At 43.4% G+C, this 25,040-nt stretch overlaps 2 protein-coding genes across 9 annotated transcripts in view; one reads left to right on the top strand and one right to left on the bottom strand.

Moving 5' to 3' along the window:
* Positions 1–25,040, top strand: part of LOC120900158 (ral guanine nucleotide dissociation stimulator-like 1) — a 35,940-nt gene that overhangs the window by 821 nt on the left and 10,079 nt on the right. For 3 of the 7 annotated variants that reach the window (XM_040306800.1, XM_040306801.1, XM_040306799.1), the window contains exon 2: positions 3,120–4,484. In XM_040306800.1, coding sequence (XP_040162734.1) covers positions 4,434–4,484 — 51 coding nt within the window. In that variant the 5' untranslated portion in view covers positions 3,120–4,433. Of the gene's footprint in view, positions 1–3,119; positions 4,485–15,300; positions 15,394–22,641; positions 23,618–25,040 lie in introns of those variants that run through there. The other 4 variants (XM_040306798.1, XM_040306795.1, XM_040306796.1 and 1 more) reach the window with 3 other exon arrangements.
* Positions 10,161–10,980, bottom strand: LOC120900161 (protein obstructor-E-like). 2 transcript variants are annotated; one of them, XM_040306805.1, is made up of 2 exons: positions 10,902–10,980; positions 10,161–10,832 (listed from the first exon to the last, which is right to left on the bottom strand). In XM_040306805.1, exons 1-2 carry the CDS (start codon positions 10,909–10,911, stop codon positions 10,444–10,446), a joined length of 399 nt encoding a protein of 132 aa, XP_040162739.1. In that variant the 5' UTR covers positions 10,912–10,980; the 3' UTR covers positions 10,161–10,443. The 2 variants fall into 2 exon arrangements, with proteins under 2 accessions (XP_040162739.1, XP_040162740.1); XM_040306806.1 differs by having other exon boundaries at positions 10,905–10,968.

The following is a 25,040-nucleotide window of genomic DNA, read 5'->3' as shown; positions in this document are numbered from 1 at the left end:
TGTGTGTGTGCGCCTGCGAAGAATAATGTTTAATGTATGGTCCATTCCACGCAACAGAATTGTGATGGTGCTGCTCGAAGCGAACAATAGCACCACAGAACAGGCTTGTCCTATGTTGGTATTTCCATTCTCCTTCAGCCTATAGCTGCGACTGTTTTCTGTGTGTTTGTGTGTGTGTGTGTCTGTCTCTGTGATTCGTGTGGACGTGCTTCACGGCATTGCCACTGCCGAGGGTTGGAAAGAATGAAAATATGCAAATCGTTCAAGGCGCTGCCCCGCCAGACACACCATGCGATGTGTAAGACGGCGCGGGCGGGGTGTTGTTTCAAAGTCGCATAATTTGTATGATCGGTCGTGCTCTTGCAATTCCCCACAGCAGAATGTGTGTGTGTATGTGTTCTTCATTTTTTATCAATACGCGCTTTAGCTTCACGTGTATACGTGATTTTTTTTTGCTTGCTGTTGATTTAAGGAAATGCATTCTTCGGCACCGTCTGGTTCGACGTTTAATAAGTCATTATCTAATGCACAACCCCACAATGCTGGTAGACCTTAGGCAGCAACGGTGAGCTCTTCGGCTCTTCATTATATCATCGCCGAATCGATGCACCGTGCACCACACGTTCACAGCGCAGTAAGCACGGCGTTTTTTTTTGTTTAGAAGACCCGCATAGAAAGAGCTGAACGGTCGCAACGGCTGGAAACCCGATTTACGCTTACGGCACAGGATGGAGCGGGGGAAATCAAATAACAAATAGCCGAGCAAAGAGCGATTTGATTGCAAAACGGTTCTAGAAGTTTGTTAAATAATTGCTTAAACAGTTATGAAAAAAGTTGCCTTTTTTGTGTGGAAAAAATATTTACACGTTAAACGAAACATTTATTTTGAACAATACAAACAGAAAAGCAAAAAGTTGATAAAAAGTGTGACTCAACCCCCGTTAGAACAGGCCCGGATTGAGGTAAACATTCTAAAAACGACACACCACGAGATGAGGAGGATGGAGGGTCGAACCGGAGTCGGTGTTCACCTGACCTCAATATGATTGTGCTTCTCGGCACATGGGGCCGAGCTGCTTAATAACCGTTTGCTCCACACACCAGCACACTGTAGAGGCTGGCAGACGGGGTGGCGCTATAGAGGAGAACTTATTGTCAACTTGCAAACTGGGGCACGTTTTCGTCCGACGATAGGGGACAACCTCGCTGCCACGAGGCGAGTGACAAGCTGAGTGGGAAATAGCAAGATGTTTAGGAAGAGTTTGTGTTTTTTTTGTAACTATAAATATTATTAGGCGAATAAAATTACTTATACGACACTGGATACCCCTACCAAGTCAAAAAAGCGTCACCTTGAAGCAACATCTAAACGTCAAGCGCTAGCGCGACACGCTTAGGAAATATTGTGCCTACCCTTTGGATGTGCCTTCAGGCGGCCCTCCTGACGTAACGTTCGTTCTTCTGCTGATCCAGGCCTCCCCTCGCACACTGCAGTTTGTCACTTGCAATTAACCACCCTCTCCCCGCCCGCCGTTCGATGGGGTGTTGCATCAATACCGCCACGGATCGAACGTTTTGCCCTCGGGGTCTTCGTTCGTCTTAAAACCTGTCCTCCCCCCGAGGGAAGAGAGCAATTGTAATCGTTTGCCCGCAAGATGGACCCCGAAGATGGGTTAGGAAATGATTTGATCATGATGTTACCATTTCCAAGCGAAACTTGATTCAGCAAGCGAACCGAGTTAAACCCGCCCGGCCAGTGCCAACTTGCATGCATTGAAATGTTGACATCATGCTGGGATTAAAAGATGCTTCTGACTCCCTCACCCCACTGAGTTTGGCCGGGGGTTTTTAGTGTGATCGTGACGTGCCGCCGCTTATCTGGCGCTGTTGCTTCGTGCCACTGGGGGGAAAAACAATGTCACTTGGGTAGTCAATTTGGCACGTTCAGCCAGGTGTGTTTGGGGAGGGTGGTGTTGTTGTGGCACACACTGTATGCGGCTAGATGATACGGGTCTGGGTAGCTTAATTTCTACAATTTGAAGTTTGTTTGTTTTTTTTTTCTTTACTGCTGGCAATTGTTTGTTGCTCGATCGAGCGAAGCGTCTTTGTAAAGACGCTGCAATGCGGAAATTCATTCACGAAGCACTCGTAAACATTAATTGAATAAAAAAAAAGAAGACGGAACTAGTTGAGCTGGTCGAATGGATGACGTCGTACGTGTCCGAATTGTTGTTGAACTCTGATTTGTACAAAAAGATCTTTTGATGATTGGCGCGTTCGTCGTTGTTCCTGTCAAATGAGAAAAAGGTTACTGGTCGTTTGCATATCTGTTGATTATGGTTGCTCTCTTCGTGGTTACAGTAATGGTCGTGAATATTGTTATTGTCCATGGCTCTGTACGTAGTTTGACACTCTGTCTGCTCTTGTACACTGATCTGGCTTTATGTGATGTATTTCTTTTGATGCTTTAATTGTTGTCTAATAGCGCCAAGATGTTGTAGATGCTGGAATAGGCTTATACAATTTCTACAAACTACCACACGAAGTTCATTTTAGACGCTACGGAGTGCTATTTTTTGATCGGGCACACTTCTGAACGAAGTTGCTTCACTTTTTTTGCCATCACGGTTAGAGTTTGACTGATAGAGCTGTCAAAATTTGTCTGGTGTCTCATAGGATACTAATTTTGAAAGTGAAATTAACGTTTTGTTAGTGCGGGAACACAAACCCATGAAGAACCGACAATTTTTGTCCATTTATTTAATGCAAACGTTTCTTATAAAAATCGAATGAAGAGTCATGTTAAAGAATTGCATTTGTCCTTTGATTCCTTATAAGTAAATAAGATTAAAACATTTAACAGAAAGTCTGAAAATTAAACTAAAGAAAATAATTTTAAATTGATTAGTTTTTTCCTACCACTACCTTATCCTAAACACTAAAAAAGTAACAAAAAATAAAAAAGGAAAGAAAAAAATCATGAAAGAAGAATAGAAAAGAAAAGAAGAAAATGATAAAAAGTTCAGAATACTAAGAAAAGTAGAGAAAATGTTTATCATAATGTATCATGTTTTGCGTAACTTTCTCATCACCATTACCATCTTCTCTACCCGTTTCAGGTGTACGCTTCTGCTTAGCCCAAGATGGTGCTAACTCGCTTCATGCCGTAAACAAACACGGACAAAAAGCTTGACACGATAACCAAGACTGCCACTCCGTCCACTTCGGCTGGGTCTAGCGCCAATAGCATGCCAACAGCATGCCAGCATAATCAATAGGCAAAACCACAATTACGCTACAAAAACCATCACCGAAACAGCGCTCATCGTGTGCTAACAAATCGTGCACAGCCGTACATCATACACCCAGCAGTAAAGAGAGTTTGTTGTTCAATCATCTCGCCTGCTCGCTCCCTGGCCGCGCCACTTGATTCCCGCAAGTACTACGCGCAGTTGGGAGAAATTTTCCCAAACCCCACACGAAGCGCTCGCCAGAGTAGGAGGAGGAGAAAAATATTACGCACCCGTCCCTACCCCTAAAGTGAAAGGAGAGCGCAGGGAAGGACGGGGAGAGAGAACATGAGAGTAATGTAAGACGAGGGAAAACCCCCCTTCGCAAGTACATGCTGCCACAAAATCATCCGACAAAACAGCCAGCGAAAGCCGATCGAGCGTTGGAGATTTTCGATCCTCACGACGGTTTCGTTCCGCTGGTGACGACGCTCGTTGCAAACTATTCACTTGTGCGTGTGAGTGTGGCTTTTCGGAGTGTGTGCCAGTGAAAAGTGAAAATTTCGATATCGAATCTGTCTCGTCCGGTGTACAACTGCGTGCTGTACAAGATCGTGTTCCGCCCGGCGCAGGCAGCCTGTGCAGTCTCGGATGCAAGTGGTTGGCCTGCCTTCAAATGGTTGTTACCAGTTTTTGCTGCTCTTGTGTGTACTGGCAAGCTTAGTTTCGGTGCTCATAAGCGAATTGTTGTGGTCTCTGAGTGCGCGTGTGTGTGTGTGTAACAGGGTGTGCCGTGCAAAAGGAAAATTAGTTAATGCACACAGGCTCCACGGTATGAGCCACCGATGCGGTCGTACGAATCTCATTGTGAAGGAAATGTGAAAGTGCAGCCGCCCCCCGTCTATGGTGCTGGATTTATTACGAATCACTTTAAAGTCTTCAAGTACGAGTGCTCTTGTTTGTGTGTCTGTGTCCGTATGTGTGTGTTGGTGAAAAAAGAAGAAAAAACAACCTTACGGTGAAGGTCTTTGGTGCAAAATTCGAAACCTCACGGTGCACATCCTTCGGCGTTTGGTCGTGCGTGGTGAAGAACGGTCTCGAGCATAGCAGCACACCCAGTCACACCGGTTGCGCGTGCATTCTGCTGGGCCGTAGTATGGATTGCCGTTCCGGCGTACCGTGCCGTCGACCCGATCGGATACAATGAGCAACGGCACGGCGGCGAGCGGCACTGGCGGCGATGCGGACAGTTTGGTATGATTTTCCTTGTTTCCTTCTAGCGTTCTTGTTAGTAATTAAGGATAGAAAACAACAGCGTAGCATGGGTTATTGATGAAGATGAAGAATGTTAATGATATGTTGTTTACTTTTTGGGACTTTTTTACCTGTTTCGACATGCTACTAGTTTTGAAAATTGAAGCTGGTCATAAGGTTTAGCTTTCAATTGCCTAATTTCAGGCGCAGTTGTTGTGTCATACGAGAATTATTACGAGAGATTCTTCTTCTTCTTGTTATAACTAACATTTTTGGATCTTTTATTTGTATTTTGAGGTTTCAGAGAGTAATTTGATATAAATTTTAGGTCAAAATGATCGAAAGTTTGATACTTACATGAAGAATGACATGCTGTTATTCAACAGTGATATGCAATCATTTTTTATTACTGGCGAGATGCTCTGGGACCAAAAAATCATGTGCAAAAAGACTCTGACATGCAAAACGTTACTTTAAATTGAATAATAGCATGAAAATGACACCCAACAACCACCAGAACCAATTTTACACCGCAGATCGTTCTGTCGCACACTTGCGCTCTCTCGCAGATTTTGGAAAAATGGGAAGCAACGTTCCCAACTAGACACAGTTACTATCTAAGCTTTAGACCTCCCTCCCCTCCTTCCACCCCTGCCAAAAAATACCTTCTCAAATCAACGTGTCACTCTCCGGGTCGTTGCGCCTTTTCGACAACCGTGTGAACCTTGGGCCCGATTGTTGTGCGTTTGCTGGCGCCGTGAGATGCGTTCCGCAGAGTGCGAGACGTTTTAACATTTTACGATGCCCAATCGAAAGCAGATCGGGTTGCTTCTTCTTCTACTAAAGATCTTTTTTTTGTGTACCCGAACCTCCTTCCTTGGACAAAGGTGCTGAAAGTCTGACCGCACGCGAAACGGGGTCGCACATCAGCCCCAGTCCGGGCCCAATGGTGGTTACTTTTTTGGAGCTTGCCGCGGGACGGATATGGAACAACATATCAAGAGGAAAAAGAGATGCAGGGGGATAGCAAAATGTTAGTAATCTCTCACCAGGTTGGCGGCCCAGTTTGCCAGTTTTGTGTTGTTTTTTTTTTTTTGGAGGAATGAAAAATGAAGATGCTAAAGAAAAGTGCGGCAGAGGAAATGGGTAGAGAAATGATCCGTTTAAAAGATGAAACCGAGCGGGCTCAGTTCTCACCGTGAAATAAAACAAAAAACAGCAGGGTGACGAAAATTTGGAACAACAGTATTGTCCACTGCGGTGTGAATGGCGTGAGGTTGTCCAAGCACTGGCCTAAAATAATGCTTCCCATGGTCTACTGCCGCAAAGTGCAGAAGTCAAAGCTCAATCCCTTTTTGTAGTGTTTAAAGTGTTTGCATTTGAGATGCAACTGAATTGAAAATTATGTTGATCTTTTGGGACAAAACGAATTTAGATACAAAATGTATTGTTTGAAGCAGTTGAAAAAACTCAAAGTATTTTGGGAACTAAATTATCATTGATTGTTGATACGGATTAAATGCTTAAGACTGAATAGAAACCGTTGTTTCATAGCACCATTCTCCACAAAGTAAGCAAAAATGGAATGCAAAAGCTTTCTATCTAACAATTTCCCTTGAAATGCCAACATTTCTTAGAATTTTTGCAACATACTTTGTAAATCCAAATGAATCTAACCCGCTCTAAATGGCACCGAACGCTTCGGCATTTGGCGCACACCCGCGATGGTGTGTACCTTTGGCACAAAGCGCCTTCTGCACGAGGGGTGCCACACCGTGCGTCTTCATTTTCGGTACAAACCGAAAGCGAGAAGCCGAAGTGCGATTGTGTTGCGCGAGAGGTTACCGCATTCCAGCACACCGACGGCGTACACCCTTTGCCGTGCATTCGCATTCGATCGAAACGGCCAACAGCGACTGACCTACATCGGGAAGCGAGCAACAGCAACAAAAAATTGCCACTGAACGCTGGTGAAGCGTAAAGAAAGTCAAGGTGAGAGAGTCTTTCGGGGCGGCCCCGGTTCTCAGGCGATGCTTCTTAACCGAAAAAGATTGAAGTATCGCAAGCTTGGTGATATTGTGATTGGATTTGTAGAGGTCTATAAAATATAGCCTTGATTTATAAAAATAATACTATATTAAAAAGACGATAAACTTCTGTAATAGATTGAAATTACTGTTAAGCACTTCATTGCCACCTTTAAGCTGCCTAAGCGCTGCATTAGAGTAGCTTTGGTACGGGGAGTGACATTTTCATCGAAACGCCTCAGCTAATAAGACCGTTTTGCCCGTGGGTTCATTGCCTTTAAGTGTGTGTGTGTTTCCCCATCGGTGTGTGTGGGAATGCAACCTTACAAAATGTTGCATTTATTACCCGGGACACAGCTTTTGCTCAATCCCATTCATATTCGATGAATGTGAACCAGCAAATGAATAAAAAAGCAAAAAACAAAACGCTGTATAAAAATGATTGCAAAATGTCATCAATCGTAGGCGGCTAATGGTAGAACGGGAGGGAGAGTAAGTGGTTGGTAGTGGCTTTTTGGCTTGTGGCCCTCTCTTGCAATGAAACTGAAAGCTTCACCCTACGGTGACACCTCACCGTGTACTTGTTAGCCTTCATGGAGTGATACGATTATTTTTTTAAAGTCAAGTGCGTGCAAAGAAAAAAGTCTATTCGATTCAATTTCATCACAAGTCGCGTCGTACTTCCAGATTATATGAGTTTTATTAGAGGAGCGAAAAAAATTGAATTAAAAAACGCCCTTGTCAGCGCAAGACCACTCATTACCTCGGACCTCGGGCACTTTGCCTCGGTTGTCTGAATTTAATCTACATCGTATATGTAGCATTCGTTTCACTTTCTAATGCTACCGATACAGTCCCTATTTATGGCCTTGGAATGTTGACGATCCCCACCCGCAACCGGGGCGGTTTTCATTCCAGGGCGCAAACACACACACACAGCTCATGATTGGAATAGACGAAATTGTCGAATCGATTACACTGCTGCCCTGGGTAAGGTGGCAGCAGTAGCTGCAGCACGGACCTGTACTTCCCTTCGATTCGACCAGTGAAAGTGTTTGGCCAGAGTGATAGGAAACATGCCATGCTCGCTATGCGCACTTTTGTGTTCTCTATCCAAACGTCCAGTCCAACAGGTGGTGGCTGCCAGTTTTGTTGGCCGTACGATGAATATTTGATATTTGGCGCACTTTAAACGTTTTGCCACATTTGCCACGCGCTCGCGGGGGAAAGTGTTGTTCATTATGCAAAATGGTATGCTACGGGGTTGCTCGTTAATGAAACGAGCTTTCAATTTTTAATTGCATACCGCTGCATGGATCATAATGAGCTGGAGATGTTCGTGGGAACTACTGGGCCAATGTCGTTGAAAGGTGATCGAACCTCGAATAAAGAATATAAATGTCTTAGAATGAAATGAAATGAAATGACTTAACAGTTAACAACTTAACTGAAAACTCAGTTCAACATATTTCAGAGGCGATATGGGTTAAAATATTCAGTTGAGATGAAAAAAGAAAAAAAGACTGAATATAAATGAACTGCAACCGCCATTTTGTAAAAAAAGAAAACTAAAAAACAAATCCAGAGGGAATAATGACAAACAGTTAGAAAAAATCGAACAAAAAAATAGTGGTAATAAAAAAAAATTAATGAAAACAGTAAAAAATAATAATAATAACAGCCATGAAACAAAAAATATTAAAATTTAAATAAAAATAATAATAAAAATAATAATAATAATAATTTCGATTATTATTATTATTACTATAATAAAACGTACAACATTGATTAAAACAAACAAGAAAGACTACGTAATGCCTACCATAAAGAACTATAAGTTTGAACAAAAATGGTGAAAAATATTCAAAAATCTAACCGCAAGGCCAGACGAGGTGCAATATACAGGCGTCCCCCGAGTTACCACCACCTCGAGTTACGACTATTCGCAGATACGACGATTTTGATTTTGACAGTCAAAAGTTGTCATTGACAAGAAATTGATGTATTTTTTTTAATTTCTGGGCTGATAACCGATATACACACGTTTCCAAAGATTCCACAACTACCCGATCTTGAATATCTATATTGTTTACGGCTTTTAAAATATAATTACTACATAATCGAACATTATTTTAAATAAAATACACGATATCATAGATTCCAACTCTTCAACTTCGGTTATAAGCTTTATATTTTTAGATATTCGACATACGACTTTTTCAACTTACGCCTTGCTTTGAGACATTTTTTCGGTCACAGATACAGTCTTATCTCAGGGGACACCTGTACACCGAAATTAACTATTTGACAAGCAAAATATTTGACAGGTAAATCTAACGGGTTGGGAGAGATACAACATCTGCTTTCGAAAGTCACTTAAAAAGAGAATCTTCTTAAGCGAAACATTTACAAATGGGAAGAAATGATGAGCTGTTTACTGAAAATTAACGAAACACATTGAAGCTATTTAATGGATTTCGTTTGATTTTTGTACACGTGTTTTGTTTATATTGCACCTCAGCTGGTTGCTGTGATGCGTTATCTGACAGATATTTTGCCAGTCAAATAGTTCATTTCGCTGTACATTTCACCTCGTCTGGCCTTGCGGTAAGTTTTACAAAGAAACCCTTATGGCAAAGGTATGAGATGTTTCAAAACTGAGCAATAAATCAGACCATAAGAAAAAAAGTTGTCTATTTTATCAAATAGATGGAAAAGGGAGCAAAGAAGACCTTCCAAAAATGAAAAAAGCAACATAAAAACTTCATTCAGCAGCTCTATACGCAGAGATTGAAGTAAAAGAAGTGGAATTTCTTTCCTCCCCTTTACGAAGCTAATCAAAGCCGACCTCCCATTTATTACTCCGTGCATCATAACAAAACATGCCCTTTTCTACCGTGCCGTACCATCGAATGTGAAGGCCATCGTGCGCGCACAAACACACACACACACACGGGCACCGAAACAGGTTCCGATAAACTTTCCCAAAAACCCCCGAATTCCAACAGTAACTGCACCGGAATTCTTTCACCCAAGTAAGTTACACGGGATGGGTCTTGGAACGTACCCGTGCGACCGGTAAAAATAGTAATTAAACAAAACCCATGCCACCATCGACTCCGATCCACTTTTGTTATGTTGGAGCGGGTTTCCGATAAAGTTAAGGCCTGCTATCTGAGCATGGAATCATGAAACTCATATCTTTGAAGGATGTACCGTGTGGTGGAGTAGCGAATTCTATCCAATCTCCTAATCCCTCCACTGTGAGCTTGTGTCCAATCAGTTGAAACCAACGGACCTAACGATTTTTCTTATCATACAAACACACACACACACCGCGAATAATGCCCATCACAATTCAACAAGTGAGCTTCAAAACATGAAGCGCATTATCAACTGCTGAGCAAAGTACCGATCAGTTTAGGTCCGCAAATCGTCCACAGATCCGGTCCCGGGAGAAAATGAACACGGTTTGCGTGTGCTTGGAAGGGAAAGTTCGGACGTGTGTGCGCTGATGTGTTTGTGATGTGAGGGTTTTGGTGGTTAATTTTGACGCCGGACGAACTCCTCTCCCCCTTCCAGCAAAAGTGGCGCCACATCCGGTTCGAGCAAAGCACACCAAATGTAACGCTACGAGTGACGCGCCGAGTTTTGCATGAAGCTCTCTTTCTCTCTCATGGCTTTATTGGTTTTATTTCGCACCCGTTACACTAAATAGCACCGCCACCAATCATCAACAACAACCTCCATCGAGCACTGGGGATGTTAGGGAATGTCACAAAGACTATAGGTTGGCCACTGATTCTAACGCACTTTGATGTGTTTGAGGAAGGGAAAAAAATGAAGTTATTGTCGTATCAGAACATAGTTGTTAGCCCGCGCACTGTACTAGCTGATGGAAACAGGTTCCGTTCGTTTGTTTTCGTCGAAGATCAGCAGATCACTTTAGAGCTCAGATCACACTGATGAATTTGGCGATTGAACAGCAGCCCAGTCGGACACGATCGCTCATTCGCCACTCCCTCGAAGCAAAGCACAAACTTCTGGCAGGAGGTTGGATGGGGCAGCGAGACCATGCCCATCGTCGGGCACTCGAAACACTCGGCCACCGTTGATGGCAGACAGGACTGGCGGCTCTCATCGAACCGGAAACCCTGCTGGCAGACACCGTAGTAAGCGATGCCGTCGTAACAGTAGAAGTACGACCGGCAGTCCCGTGGATTAGCCGTCAGATACTGGCCGGTCGGACGGCACGTCGGCTCGGCAGTGATGGCGCTCACGCCCAGCGCCAGGAGCGCGATCCAGACGGTAGATACAGATCCTGGAGAAGATACGAGTTTTGATAAGAAAGAGCGGGTTGTGCCAATTTCCGGAGTGGCGCGATACACACCACCTTGCATGATGTGGAGACGACCTGATTCACTGCTAGAAAGGTACTAGCACGGGGCAGTCGATCGTCAACTGATTTTATAATGCGGTCTACAGATATCTATTGCTATCGCAAGGGAAGGCACCGGTATGATAAGGTCTGTATCGGCACGCGTGTGGACGCCGTGCTGCACACATCCATCATCGCGTTGCGCCGTGTCCAGTGGATAGACACCGAGCGCTTGACGGGTCTTGGGAGCTTGTTAACTTAGCCCAGGTCCAGTGCCGACATGTTTTAGTAACACTCATGCTGGACGTGCCCTCCAGACGGGATCACACTCGAAATGATTGATGCAGTTGCCTGAAAAGTGTATCCCTGCCGATCGTTTGGAAGGTCGACACCAAGAACAGAACACGTCACTTTCAGGTTGGCTGAACATGCAAGTTGAGTCACTAGCTTGTGATACTTCAAATACGCGAATGAATGAATTCCGTTTACCATTGGTTCCATAGATACTGTCACAATGGTTCCGTCCTTCATGCGTTGTAATAGACATTGCGTTGCGTAGAGTCCGCCTGATTGTGCTTTGCTACTTATTTTTACGATAAAATCGAAATGATACCAAGCCTGGAGAGCAGCAGAAGAAGGTCCATTAGCAAATTTCGTGAACGCCGAAGGCTCGCTAATGATTTTTAAAATCAGCATTTGATTAGATAAATTTCGATAAAGTGCGTTTTGTTTGTTTGTTTGCACGCGTTTTTGTTTGTGCGTGCGGAAAGTTTCGGTACTGCCCTCAAGGGGAAGTCAATTGCCTCGGTCAGTGGTCGGCAAGCACAGTTCGTGATGCAGGTTTTTGCTGTCCAGATACCTCGTTTAGAAAATCAGCTTACATTTTGGTACAATGTTCATGGACTGTTTCGTTAAGTAAAACTATTTTAGCTTTAAAGGTTTAAAAGGATAAGATCAAAGATTTTAGCGACCATCAACCCAGCCAAAGAGAGCTTATTGGGAAGCTGTTTGGGTGTAAATTGATCATCTGTACAAAGCATTAAAACTTTGTTCACAATTAACGATTGACAACAATTGGTTGGAAATTAAATAAGTGTGCCTTAAAAGCCATTATTATACTGATGAGTATGATTAACCACTTGACCCACTGACTTCCTGCAGCTCTTCCCAAAGAATAACAAACAATCCCATCGACAAACCGGTACTTATTTTAATCATCACTCGAAAATAAGCTTCTCCAATTACACTTCCCAAGATGCACGAGGGGGAGCTAATTTGGCTCCCTCTCTCCCTCTCTCTCTATCTCTAATCGTTATAATTTGTGTTTATATTGATACTACCTCTCTATACACGGGAAGCTAATTTGTGGACATTCGAGAGTTACTACTCCACAGCCGAAATCGAACAACGAAACCGTACCGGTACAGTGCGGGTATTGTTTGGGCTAAAGCCAGCATCCCTCCACGGGGCAACTCATCCCACACGCCGAGCGGTGCGATCGATGAGTAATTGTTGAAACAGCTGGTGCGTTCTAATTACAGTTCCGCCCATTCCCTCTTCATCACCTGCAAACCCCGAACTGAGAAACAATACCACGCGTTCAATATACCACCAAACGTCCCGAAACATCGGAACACCTCCCAAATTTGGGTCACAAAAATATCCAGTGGAAATGTGTTTGCAGCGCGCACCGCCAAGGAGGTTGAAATGGATCGACAAACTTTGTGGCTTCGAGCGAAAATGATTCAGCTAGCTCTGCCTACGCTCGATTATGCTGTTGAGCTGTTTTTGGAAAATTTCATTTCAGCAAAGCTAATTGCACACGGAGCTTTGAAACAGCGGGCTGGAGTGGTTGAAAGTGTAGCTAATGTAGATTGAAAGGAATGGCGACAGTGTCGCTGTGTGACAAGTCGAAGGTTACGAGATTTGACAATCGATTCAATATATAGTCTATAGGCTATAGTCTTTCCCTCCAATTACAGACTTTTGCTCCAACGGAACCATTCAGATCTTGTACTAGATCGCTCAGTAAAGCTTGGATGATGTATTCAGTATCTCAATCTACATTGAAATAAATCTACAATACAGACCCTCGGATAAGTGTTAATTTCCAAAGATTCTGGATTGATCTATTCAACGACCTAAACGGCATGGAGAATGAATCGGTTCGGTGCTAAGCTGTTTATTTGTTATATTGATAACGATATCAAATGCATTGTCGTTATAAACAGATTAACCTATATCTGAACCAAAAAACGACCCATAAAATGCCATCGTATTGATATTTGGTGTGATCTTGTCATAAGATTTGCTTATTTCAATTCTATCGTCCGATTCGGATAGGCATATGGGTGGTGCATTTGGTGTGGACTTTGTTGTGGATGATTACATTCCTTTTCTGATAAGGATTAATTGGTAAGGTAGCTGGTTTGATCATGCCCATAAATCGGTTCTCACGTAATCAAATTAAGATTACGTTTATTAGTCTCCTCACATTTCATGCGCAAAACGTCGCCCTTAGATGCACAGAAACATCACTCAAAGCTCAAAACATTCAACTTATCTTCATTAGAACATCTACCCTTGCTGTACTACTGCACTTGCTGCACTTCTGCTACAACCATTCGTGCGAAGAAAGGAATTGTTTTCCTCATCTTCACCCTCCATAACATTAAGTATGGACTACTAAAAACAAAGGTTCATTGACAAAGGGCACACACTAGCACATTCCCGCCAGACTGCACCTTAGAGCTTGAGCTGCACCCATTTGCCGCACAATACAGTTAGAGCTGTTTCATTGAAACCCACCTAACCGTGACGTCACTGCATCGTCAAGCATAAACGCCCAGTGTGTGTGTGTGTGTACGATGGCTTCACAACGTCCAACATGAGCGACAAGTGTATCGACCGTCCATGTCCCCTGTGGTGGGGCTTTCGATGTTGGTTTTCCGCTGATTCAAAGCCAGTGCGCCAGCAGACCCTTTCCTTCACCGCTGTGTATATTTTCTTATTAGTGATCGTATAAGCCCAATCTGCCCTAAAATGCTGGCCGCACCTTTGATGGGCTTTTGTGGTTAGATTTTCTAAATTCTGATTATTTGATTTGGCGTGCGCAGGACTTTAGACGCTTCTCGGGCCCGGTATTGCGGTAGCGTTTCTCTATTTCTCACCTTCACATAGCTGACTGCTTCCGTGGCATTTTCAGCGCAGAAGGGGAGGGTGAGGTGAGGGAGAGAGGGAATTCGTTCCACGTGAGCGCACTGGAAAACAATATAAAAACAGTAGATTAACCCCGCGCTGGTGGCATTGTTGGTAGGACGCGGGCTCGGGTGAGGGGGGGGGGGGGAGGGCAAAAGATCGTGATGTCATATGGGAGATAATAATTTTGGGCTTCCGTCTGTCATGCCCGGGGTCCGATTGTGAGGATCGTTAAATATAAATTAGATGCGGAACTGATTTGCTTCTTGGTGGGTGAGTGATTTTTAAGTATTTCTATTGAAAAGAAGAATCATTAAAAAATATTCTTCGCTCTATTAGAAGTAGCTAAACTTTGATTGGTGTGAACGAAAACTGGAGAAATAAAGCATACAATCTGGTTTCAATATTTGTAAAAGTAGCATCAAATGGCAGAAGCATTTGGAAAATTTATATTTAAGGAATGAAGGCATTTATTTTTTAATTTTTAGTTTATATTGGATTTCGAGTAAAGAAACAAAGAGTTTTCCTATCTGGTTTTGTTTTTCTCCATTTTGTATATTTATAAAAGTAATCGTACTTTTCTGTCAACATAAAACGAACTGTTTATTCACCACTTTATATAGCACATTCTCACCATATGCTCTGACATCTCATCTTTCACACGCGGACATTTGACGCGGACTCACTATGAGCTTGCCTACTTCAACAAGAGAGAGGGAGAAAAAGCGATCACAAAGAGAGCGATACGTGCAGTAAGAAAGAGACCGTCACTCGTAGATGAGTTTTTTGTGGTGAATATAGCTACTCACCACTAGATGGCGTCACGGTAAAGTTACTAGCGTGATTGTTTGAACATTGGCATCGTTGGTGGTTAAAATTACGTACAACAATCTATTATTTTATTTTAACTAATTATGTTATAATAAAATAAGTACAAGTTTTGTAATTTGGATGAACTTCTTCACTTAATATCGTCCTTTTAAATATGTTTTTGAATGATCTACGATGGCGTATAAAGGCGTATATATATGTTTCAATGCTCTACATCAACTAATCTAATTTTGTTCTGAAATGTAAATTAGTGTATAAATTCACTACAATTAAAAAAATCTTAAGAAATAAACTCTTTTTGCAGAATTGTTCTGATTCCGATTAGCAAAACAAAAAACATCGCTACAAACTTGAACCCGAATCATCCCGACTCGGCCGCTCGGGCCCCACGGCTCTTGGCAGGCAGCTCACAACCGCGCAGAAGCTTGTCGTCCGTGAGACAGTTCGGATCGTGTTTCGCGTTCTGCGTCTGGAGGTGTGTGAAATCGTAACCCTTTTCGAAGTTCCGAACCGTTTCGTGCTTTTGTGTGGAGTTTGTTTGTAGCAATAATTTCAGTGCTTTTCATAAAAATATAACATTAAAAGCATTTAGTGATATATACATATATTAGCATGTGACTTGTAACTTCCACCGTTACCCGGTTTGCGTGAGGAGTGGTGTGGTGCAATCATAAATCGTCAAGGAAGGCGAATGCCACAGTGAATTAAATAATTATACGAAAGCGTGTAAAACATTCGCTAAATATTACCTTTGCACGGGCGAAGGTATTCGTTGTGATGCGTACGTACGGTGGTGCCTGTTCTCTCGGCGCAAAAGGAAGAGGCAAAATGTTGCGGATACCGGTGAAAGTGTGCAATCGTATGGTCCAAAGCAGTGCGTCCGTACGTCCGCAGCATCTATCGGACATGGCGGGATGTTGTTTGGCAGGCAGAGATTAAATAATATTCATTCGTTCGCACGCTCACTCGCTCTCTCGTGCGCGCTACTGCTGCCATAAGTACTTCCTCTCGGATTTCATGCCGATTACGGCAATTGCGATAGCGAAAATGGCATGTTATGATTTGCTGTGGCAGCGTGGAGCTGTCGGTACATGATATTGTGGCCAGCTGAGGGGTTTCACTGTTGCGAACTGCGGGGGAAGCAAAACACCCTCGAGCATAGAATAACCTAAAAAAGAAACTAAATAAAACGATAGCGGATCCAATCATAATAAACAACATTCTGTAAAAGGTGTTCCTGTGCGTTAGAAAGGGCGTAATTATATAAATATCTCCGCCTTGCCAATCACACACACACACATGTGTTGAGGTGATACAGAGATCCACGGTGACCGTGATAACAACACCTTTCTTTCTCCCAATTTGCTGCGTTTTCCCCGTTGCTAGGCAACGACGAAAGACGCGAACGAGCGTTAACTTTTTGCATCTACCGTGTCTCGCTCTCTCTCTCTTTCTCTCTTGTTTGCGTGATACACGAACGCGTGCAAACAAACCAACCCCGCAAATGGGATTTATTTTTACGCCACCCTATGGTATGGTGGCGTAGTGGGCTGCTCGCGACTCGTCCGCAAGCAGCATGTTGTCGTTTGTGGTATGGCAAGCCAACACTTGCGGAGGAAGTGTCTGCCACCCGAATGCGACACGTATCGGAACGTGAGCCACACCGCGCACACCTTGTCTGTTTTTGTGGCCCGTTTTGCTGCCTGCACACCAAAACGCGGAAGTCATGAGGACGAAATGGAACTTCTCGTACGACGACAATAACAAAAAAAAAAAACGTTCGTAACGAAAACACGAACCAGAAAGACACCAGTAATCAAACGCCCAATCAGGGAAGCCACGTGACAAGTGAAAAGGAAAGCCACTGGCAGTGTTTTTGTGTGACGAACGGAGGGCAAAGTGTCAAGAAACCATGAAATGAAATCAAAGCCGAAGGCTCGAAAAAAAAAACGGCTGGAAAAAAATTAAAGTACCCACCATTGCCGGCGTTCGCTGTCTGTGTGTGTGTGGTGGCAGTTTTCTCTTCCAATTATCATTAAAATCCCATTACGGTGCGGCGTGTGCTATCGTTCGCGTAGGACGTCCGCGCGTAACCAATTTCACGGGTTTCTTCCTTGCCGCTCTTGCCGTTAAAGGGCGCCATTTAAGATGGGGGGGGGGGATGAGAGGGCGCCCCAAGACACACACACACAGCCACAGGTTAAATGTCGGTAGTTCGCCTCACCGACGACTTCCGCGTTACTAGGCGCATCAGTTTTTTCTCTCTATTTGTTTCTAACTGCATTCGGCCGCTTCATCTAAATTCACATTTCCCGGTCAGCATCAATGGTCGGTTCGATCGGTCTACCATTCGAGTGATGTCGATGGGTTGATGGGCACATTTTATGCTATAAATAATTTTCGCTACACCTACAACCTCTACCTCCTTACGTACCACCCCGCTCGTGACGTTCGGCAAGGGATAGGAAAAGCATTCTTCGACGGTTCCTCAATATCGGTACAAATGAACCATGCTTGGGGTAGAATTTTTCCTCCTTTCCCCCGGCGCTTATCGCATTGCTGCGGTTTCGATGCCGCGTGGGTTGCCTGTCACACAAAAGGGCTGGGGAAAATTGCTGGAGCGAAGAAAACGTCCTTCAATCGGGATTACAAGGGTTATTAAAGGATCGCTCGGTTTGGGTGTGCAGAAATAGCAAAATATAATCTTAATCACAGCACGATTGGGTTTCCTTTTTTCATTCCTGATTTTTTTTAGTTGTGCTTTTGAGCATGATTTCCGGTTTTGATTTCATAAACGAGAGTTTTAAGCCACTGCCAAAGGCTTAAAGGGAAGATTATGCTAAAAAATTGCATACTTTTAGGCGCTTTTGAAAGGGAAAATAAATTTAAAAATGATGATGTATGCTAAAAATGCACATTGTCTGCAGAAATTATGTAAAAAAAGATAAAAAAGTAAAACACATCTACATACCTTATCTCTGATTCTGGCACGCTTAGTAGCAGCAGCGAAAAGAGCCAAAGTAATTAATTAAAACAATCTGTTGTGAGTCAGGCGTACATTTATGGCTCAATTACAATCGCCGCCGCTGTCCATCCATCCGGCTAACGTACGATAATGCTTACTCAATTGCCGCGTGCGTGCGCACGGAGGGCTCGAGCTCGAGCCTCGCTTTCGTTCCATTTGGCTGCATAATTAATGAAAGCAAACTTCCAGTGGCCGTGTTTTGTCGTGAGCTGGGTTGGGCTGGTTTGCATTTTACAGCGCCGATTGGAGTTATAATTTGCTTGCTGTAAATTCTCGCACTGTGATTGACAGCGGAAATTGAGTGAGTGATGCCCCTGCAACAGTGGCTGCCTGGAAATTCCAACTCTCTCATACATCGCGTTGGTTTACTGCTGTCACTGGTGGCGGGATACGCTGTTTCTGCTGCTTTTGTGTCCTCTCTCGCTTGACAAGAGGAGCGAAGAGACAGGGGATACCCTCTGTTATTATCTTTTATACATTTAGCATTCCCTTTTTCTCGACTCAAAGCGACACGGCCACAAAGGGCTGCTGCTATTGACGATACGAACGAGGACAGCGATGATGATGATGATGATGCTGATGATGGCGCTTTAGTCCCGTGCTTATCCTTATCGTCCTCGCACAACCAACCTCGATGAGTGGCGTGTGGTTTTGAATGAAATCTTGTGCCACGCCGGCTGTACCCCCGAAGTGGGTTGGTGGACTGTGCACGTGCGAACTCGTGAAAACGTGAGCCAGAGAAGATGTAGTTGTATTTCCTTTTGTGCTGATGTCTTTTGTTGACGATTTTGGAGTAGATATGTATACTTCAGCTAGGTGTTTTGTATTCCGTGAATGGTTTGTATTTGTTTGCTTTTGGGGTAGCTTTCGAGCTTAACTTGACAAGCGCCTGTATTGGTCCCTTTTCTTGACTTACGCTACAATTGGGAGATTTAAATTATTAATTAATTAAATTAAATTAATTAAAGCAATTGTGACTGCGCAGTGTGGAAAATAGCTAGAAAAAATCATAATATGAATTTACAAAACCACTCTCTGCTTGTACGTGCTATAATCACACAAGTGTATCTGGTTACTTCCCTTGACATGCGATCGGGGACAATTAAAAATGGGGGCTCGCCCTCACACAAAGGCCATACAATCAATTTTGCACGGCAGCATGAACATCTCCGACATCATATCAACGTTCCATGATGATGCTGTGTCCTCCACATCCACCAACCACCACCACCACCATTATGTCAATTGCATCATGCTTCTCATGTATCCCGCTCGCACAAGCACTTATTGGACTGCTGCGCCACGGTAGATGAAGGCAGGTCGTGGCGGTTGTTTGATAAATATAAACCATTTTTCCGCCACGTTGCACTCGAAGGACGTCGAGCTGAACACACCGAGTGCATTGTTGATGTTTGCATCCGGATGCTGAAAATAGCACTGCTGGAATAGAGCACTGGATGGAGAAGAATACGGGGAAATTTAGCGCAAACGAACGCGTTTTAATTTATGCTCATTTTGTTTGACATCAATATGAAGATGAATCGAGTGCGAAAAGGAGGATTGAGATTGTGTTTATTTTAGTGCTGTCTGTAGTTAATTATTTAAATTTATTGTAACTACCACAATGAGTGGCTTTCATTGTGCTTGTAAGATGCTTGGTTTTACACCCTCAAAAGGCATGAGTTGTGCCGATGATTTTGAAGGTTAAACCAGACGATAAATTAAGACAAGAATTCACGTAAAATCCAAAGTTTTATTTCATCTTTTTCTCAACTTCTTTTACCTTTTAAGATAATATATAAAATAATAGCAATAAATTAACTCATTAGACTGAATGGTGAAGCTGAAACACCGTGGCAACAACATGGCAACTCCATCCAGAGAGCCATCGTTTTATTTTTGGCAACCTGTTGGCAATATGCAAAATCAAACCTGTTTTCAAGCAGCCGAAATCGGTCGGTTGACTTTCGCTTCTCCCTACAAAAAATGGCTCCCCCTGGGGGGTTTTACGGGGAGTGTTTTGCGCATTATCGCCGAACCGGACTTTTAAGCAGGAGGGAATTTCAGCATCAAATTCCAACTCGAACCTCCCCAAAAAACCAGTTTTATTGCGAACGAGTTGCTAAGACACAGAGCGCACAGAGAGACAAATGTCAAAGGAAGATTGAGCGTCTCCCAAAATGAAGTGGTCGTTGAGGAGTATCGCACGAAGATATATCGCTGCAAAAGGAGTAATGATCTAATACGATTACTTGGAAATGCAATTATCCCACCACCAGGAAGCATGCTCACGTTCGTTCGACATCTAAACAAAAACGAGGGTTTTTGCATGCACACATATAAAGTCTGTGCTACTGACGTCGAAACAAAGAACATCCGCTACGACGGTTGTCACTCGTGCGTGACACCGAACCACGTGGAGCAAAATAACAAACAAAAAAGGGAAAGGGTTTAGGGTTCGCGAGGCAACGTAGGCAACAACAAAACTGGTTGTCGTTGTTTTAGTCGAGCTGGGTTGGGTTGAGAGGGTGCAAACAAAAAGGGGCTTGCTACTTTGGGGCTAATAGCCTGGGGGCCATATGTTTCGTCGGTGCGTCCTCCTGTCTGCATTTTAGCGCCCGTATTTCGCCTGTAGCGAGCCTTTCGCAAACCGTCAGACGGTGAACCCGCAGTTTCAGCTCTCAAAGCAAAGAGTAACAAGGCGGTACACTGCCACCAAAACCATAGTTACATCGGAGCGTTGTTCAAGTTAAAATGCTGCCCCAAACACTACTTCGGTTGCAGATGAGACACGGGCGATGGTAACAACATTGCTCTTTATGGGAAGCATTTGTTGCTTGCCGGATTGCGATTCGTTCCCTTGCCTGTTTCGATTTGATGTTATTGCTGTTCCGCTTTTGGTATAAACCCTCTCCAAACGACTATTACACACACGCGGAGAACCGTTTCGGATCGGTTCTCTGTGCGGGGGAAAAATTGGATTTGTTTGCCTTCCCCAGCGTCAGCAGCGTCATACAATTGGAATGCGTTTTTCCCGATACGATTTTTCATCGTTTACACACAAACACATTCCTGTCACAAGTGGGAGGGCATTTACCCGTAAGGGGAGCGAAGAACAGTGGTGGGATGACGCTCTCTATATATAGAGCATCATCGCGTTCGTTCGTTCGTTCGGGAATCAATGATTCACAAGGGCGCAGATCGGAGATGAAAGGATGAAAAAAAACCCACCGATGTGCGCGGCCGATTGCCAAAAATATCGACCTGAAAGCCGGTTTTGGCACGTGGGAAAACGGACGCCCACGGTTGAGTGTTCTTACGGACGCGTATGGACCACATTTTCCGCCCAACGCCTGGCAGCGAGTGGGAAATGTGCCCCAGCATATGAGCTGCATCGGTTCCACAACACACACACACACACACACACGCACGCAACACGATTATTAATCTTGACACATACTCGAGCACACACACACAGGTCGGGTGCGGGTGTTTGCAAGCGGAAGCAACACTTTGATGGCCTTTACCCGTAAGCTAGCTACTAGCGGTAGCGCACTAATAGGTGCTGATTGGAAACGTCGTCTCAGATTACTCCCACGGCGCTCGCACGACGCTTTTGACGGTTGATTAACCCGCGAGGGCGAAGGTTTTTTCGTTTTGGGTGTTCCCGTGAGGTTGTGGGTGCGTCTCTCGCTGGTCCCGGCTGTTGTCGGTTTCGATGTTTGTGTTGGGTTAAGTCACGTGGAAAAATGGATGGTTCCGCTTTTGGGTTGCTTCACAACCGAGGCAGAAGAGTCGTCGTCTGGGATGGTTGGTAGTCGCTGTATTGTTTGGTATAGTTTTAATCAAGCGAAAGTGGATTACACTCATATGACAATTCATGGACAGAAGTTAATATGTATCATACAATGTAGTTGGGCTTTTACAAAAAGGATAAATACTACTGCTTGATGATTGTAACAAGTTCTTTTTTTAAGTAGGATAGCTGTACGAAAGGACAGTAGTGCCAAAAAAGTCACTAGCACAGACTGTCAACTTGCGATCAAATGCAAGAAATTATGTTATTTGCCGTAATAGGCCGTAACTGTGGCTTTTTTAAGATTAATGTTTAAAAAGCGCCCCTGCATTAAGAAACCATAATTTTGTAAAAATGTAAAAAAGTAATATTTATTGAATTGCTGAGAAAAGTATTATTCATTGAATTAATATGTTATTGATGCTTTAAATGATTACCAAGCTACATACACATACATAATGCATGTTTTTACTACTGCTAAACTGGACAATTTGGATGAAGATGATGTCATTGTTGTTGTCCATTGGCATTATTTTCAAAAATAAATTTATGTTATATTCATATCTTTAGCATAAAATGATAAAAAAATCCATATTAAACTAAGTGGAAAACTAACGTTTATTCTAAAACACAAGTATATAAGAAACTTTATACTTATAAAATTTTCATTTTTTCATTTATTCATACGTATACAAGTAATCATGGTTTTTCATTATTTTTATGATAAAAACAAGCTCCAATTCTCGATAATTTCCGTGTTTACCTCACTATACTGCACTAAAAATATACCTTTTTTAACAAACTGCTCAAGCTCAATATTGAAAAAGATTTTTGGTGACAATATAACGCGTATTGTAATATGCTGGAATATGTAAAGAATTACCTTCTGTTAGTTATTTACACTTGCGAAGAAAAACTTTAGTGCGTTTTAAAGCACTTTCATGAGTACAAGTTTCAGAGTACAGTACTACAGCATCCCTGGTGTTGGAATTGGTAAATTTGCAGTTTTAATTTTTTGAGATATTGTGCAACTCTTTCATGTTCCACTGAGAATAACTTCCAAATGCTTCTTATAAGGCGAGAAACCCTGCTCTATAATGGCCTATATCGCCAAAAGCAAAATTTCTATAAATTTTCTGTTTCAAACAACATTATGTATGTACCTTCGCCTGGCAGACATATTAGACATCACCCCTGCACCCACAGATAAGCAGAAGGAATTATTATGTCGGCAGATGCCATCCATTGGCAAACTCCAGCGTTTACTTGCCAAAACACAACAAGAACATCAACAACAAAAAACTCTAAATCATTAAATAAACATACGCACTGCCAACTGCCAAGTGGTGGTATTTGCTTTGGTAACTCAAACCTCCCAAACCCATTCCCTCTGGCACTACAAGTCCCCGCTTTTACAGTACGGGGTCCGTTTTGGCAAACTTCACTTCCGCACACCATAAATCTTCTCTGTCTGGGCACAGTACGGTGGACGGGCTGTGCAGCATAATGCCATGTTATTGCAGCACGTCGGTTTACTGCACCACTACCATATCGCCGTCCCAATTCCCTTCCTTTTTCTAACAAAGAAAGCAGTACCGGGGAGGAGGTAGATCTTGTTGTCGTCGTTCCGACAATGACCACTCCACACCGTGCACTCGGTGGGTCCTGCCTGACATGCATCGGCTGCCTGCAAAGGATCGCCCGTGCACCAGACGTACGGTTGAACGACTCCCAGCTAAGTCTGTGCCTGTATGCAGACCTCGGCAACAGTGTTGCTGTGCCGGTTGGTTCCGTCTCTTGTCAGTCGTGTTGCTGCCGTTCGATGGGAAAGGATGTGTTTTTCTCTGCCTATTAGAAGCCGGTGCTCGATGCGTTTCGGTAAACAGTGTTCAGTGTGAGATAAACAGAAACGCCATATTGATGCAGCTAGGTGTTGTGAGGGGAGGAGGGGGCATTGGTAGTGAGAAGAGGACTTGCCATTCTGTCTGTTACAACCATGCCGTGGCGGATATTGAAAAATTTAATTACGAATCTAGGACGCGCTGTACGGTGATGTTTGACTCCGGGAGGGACGGTTCGTTTGCTTGGCAAACGAGTGTTTTTAGGTGTTCTTGGTGAACCTGTGCCCTTTTCTGTATGGAAAGAGATAACATCTAGCTTGAAGGGTTCGTGCAATAAAGTGTGTTAGTGTGTGATTAGGATACAGGAACATCCAAGAGCGTTTAATATTAAAGCATTGAAGTATTGAAAAGTTTGTCAGAGGTGGATTGGGTTGAAAATTTTCCATATTGTCGTTTTGCAAAACCTTTGCCATGAAACGGAACTACAGATCAAAGCGGCTAAACACTTCGGAAGAAAGCCAAACCCTTCCTAACTTCATCCCATTTGTGTTTACTCCATAAACAAACAGCCCAGTCCGGAGGTGTTGGACGATTTATTTGTGTTTTGAATATAAATACAGTGCAACCTCACTTTGATGAAGTGAGGTTAAATGTATCGAACCATCGGCAAGACCAGTTCTAATATTTTACTTCAGTTCCACTTTTGGAAATAGAATACGTAGCAATTAAGATCTTTGAAACAATTTGTACTGAATCTGTACTTCCTCAACCATGACTGGATGGGTGTTTCGTGTTCGTCAGGAGCGCAAGCATAAGGGTAACGGTAAACAAACACCAGTCCAGCATCCCGTAATGAGGTCTATTTAGTGTTGAAATCTGTTTGGACGATCTATTTCCGGATTAAATTTAAATATTTATGAAAGCCATCATCGACACCAGCCAGAGAGCTGAGAAGTTCCAGAGCGCTGGATGGGCCCATTTCGTTACACTCCATCATAAAACCCGACAGAGAAAGTGTCGCGTGCTCTTACTCATAAGAATTTCTCAATTGTCGCCCTCCCATCGATCGATAAATGTTAATTTGTGGCTCTTAGGGTAATATTATCCCGCTGCTCCGTATTGCCGCATTGGGCAATGGTGGTACAATTTGATGGTCGTACTGAGTCATCGTCATTTGGGGACAGTTTGGGCACGAGCATGAGCTAACAGTCCGCACCTATTAGCACCACATATGAGCACCAGCAGAGTTACACGCCTGCAAGTGATGTGACGCGTTGAGTTTAATGTTGTTGTTGCCGTGCAGTTCTCGGTTTACGTGGTTTATGGCTACACAAACGAGCACATTGTGATTGAGAGGCCGGTGACGGCAGTGGCACACACACGTGTCTGTGTGTTTCCGGAGAATATTCTATCGATTGATCCGTGAGGAAGCAGCGTAGTGGCTTTGGTTCGTGCCTTTT

The sequence above is a fragment of the Anopheles arabiensis genome, chromosome 3 (assembly GCF_016920715.1).
Source record: "Anopheles arabiensis isolate DONGOLA chromosome 3, AaraD3, whole genome shotgun sequence".
Classification (NCBI taxonomy): Eukaryota; Metazoa; Arthropoda; class Insecta; order Diptera; family Culicidae; genus Anopheles; species Anopheles arabiensis.
The sequence above is the reverse complement of the archived record's forward strand: the minus strand, read 5'-3'. Positions and strand labels throughout refer to the sequence as shown.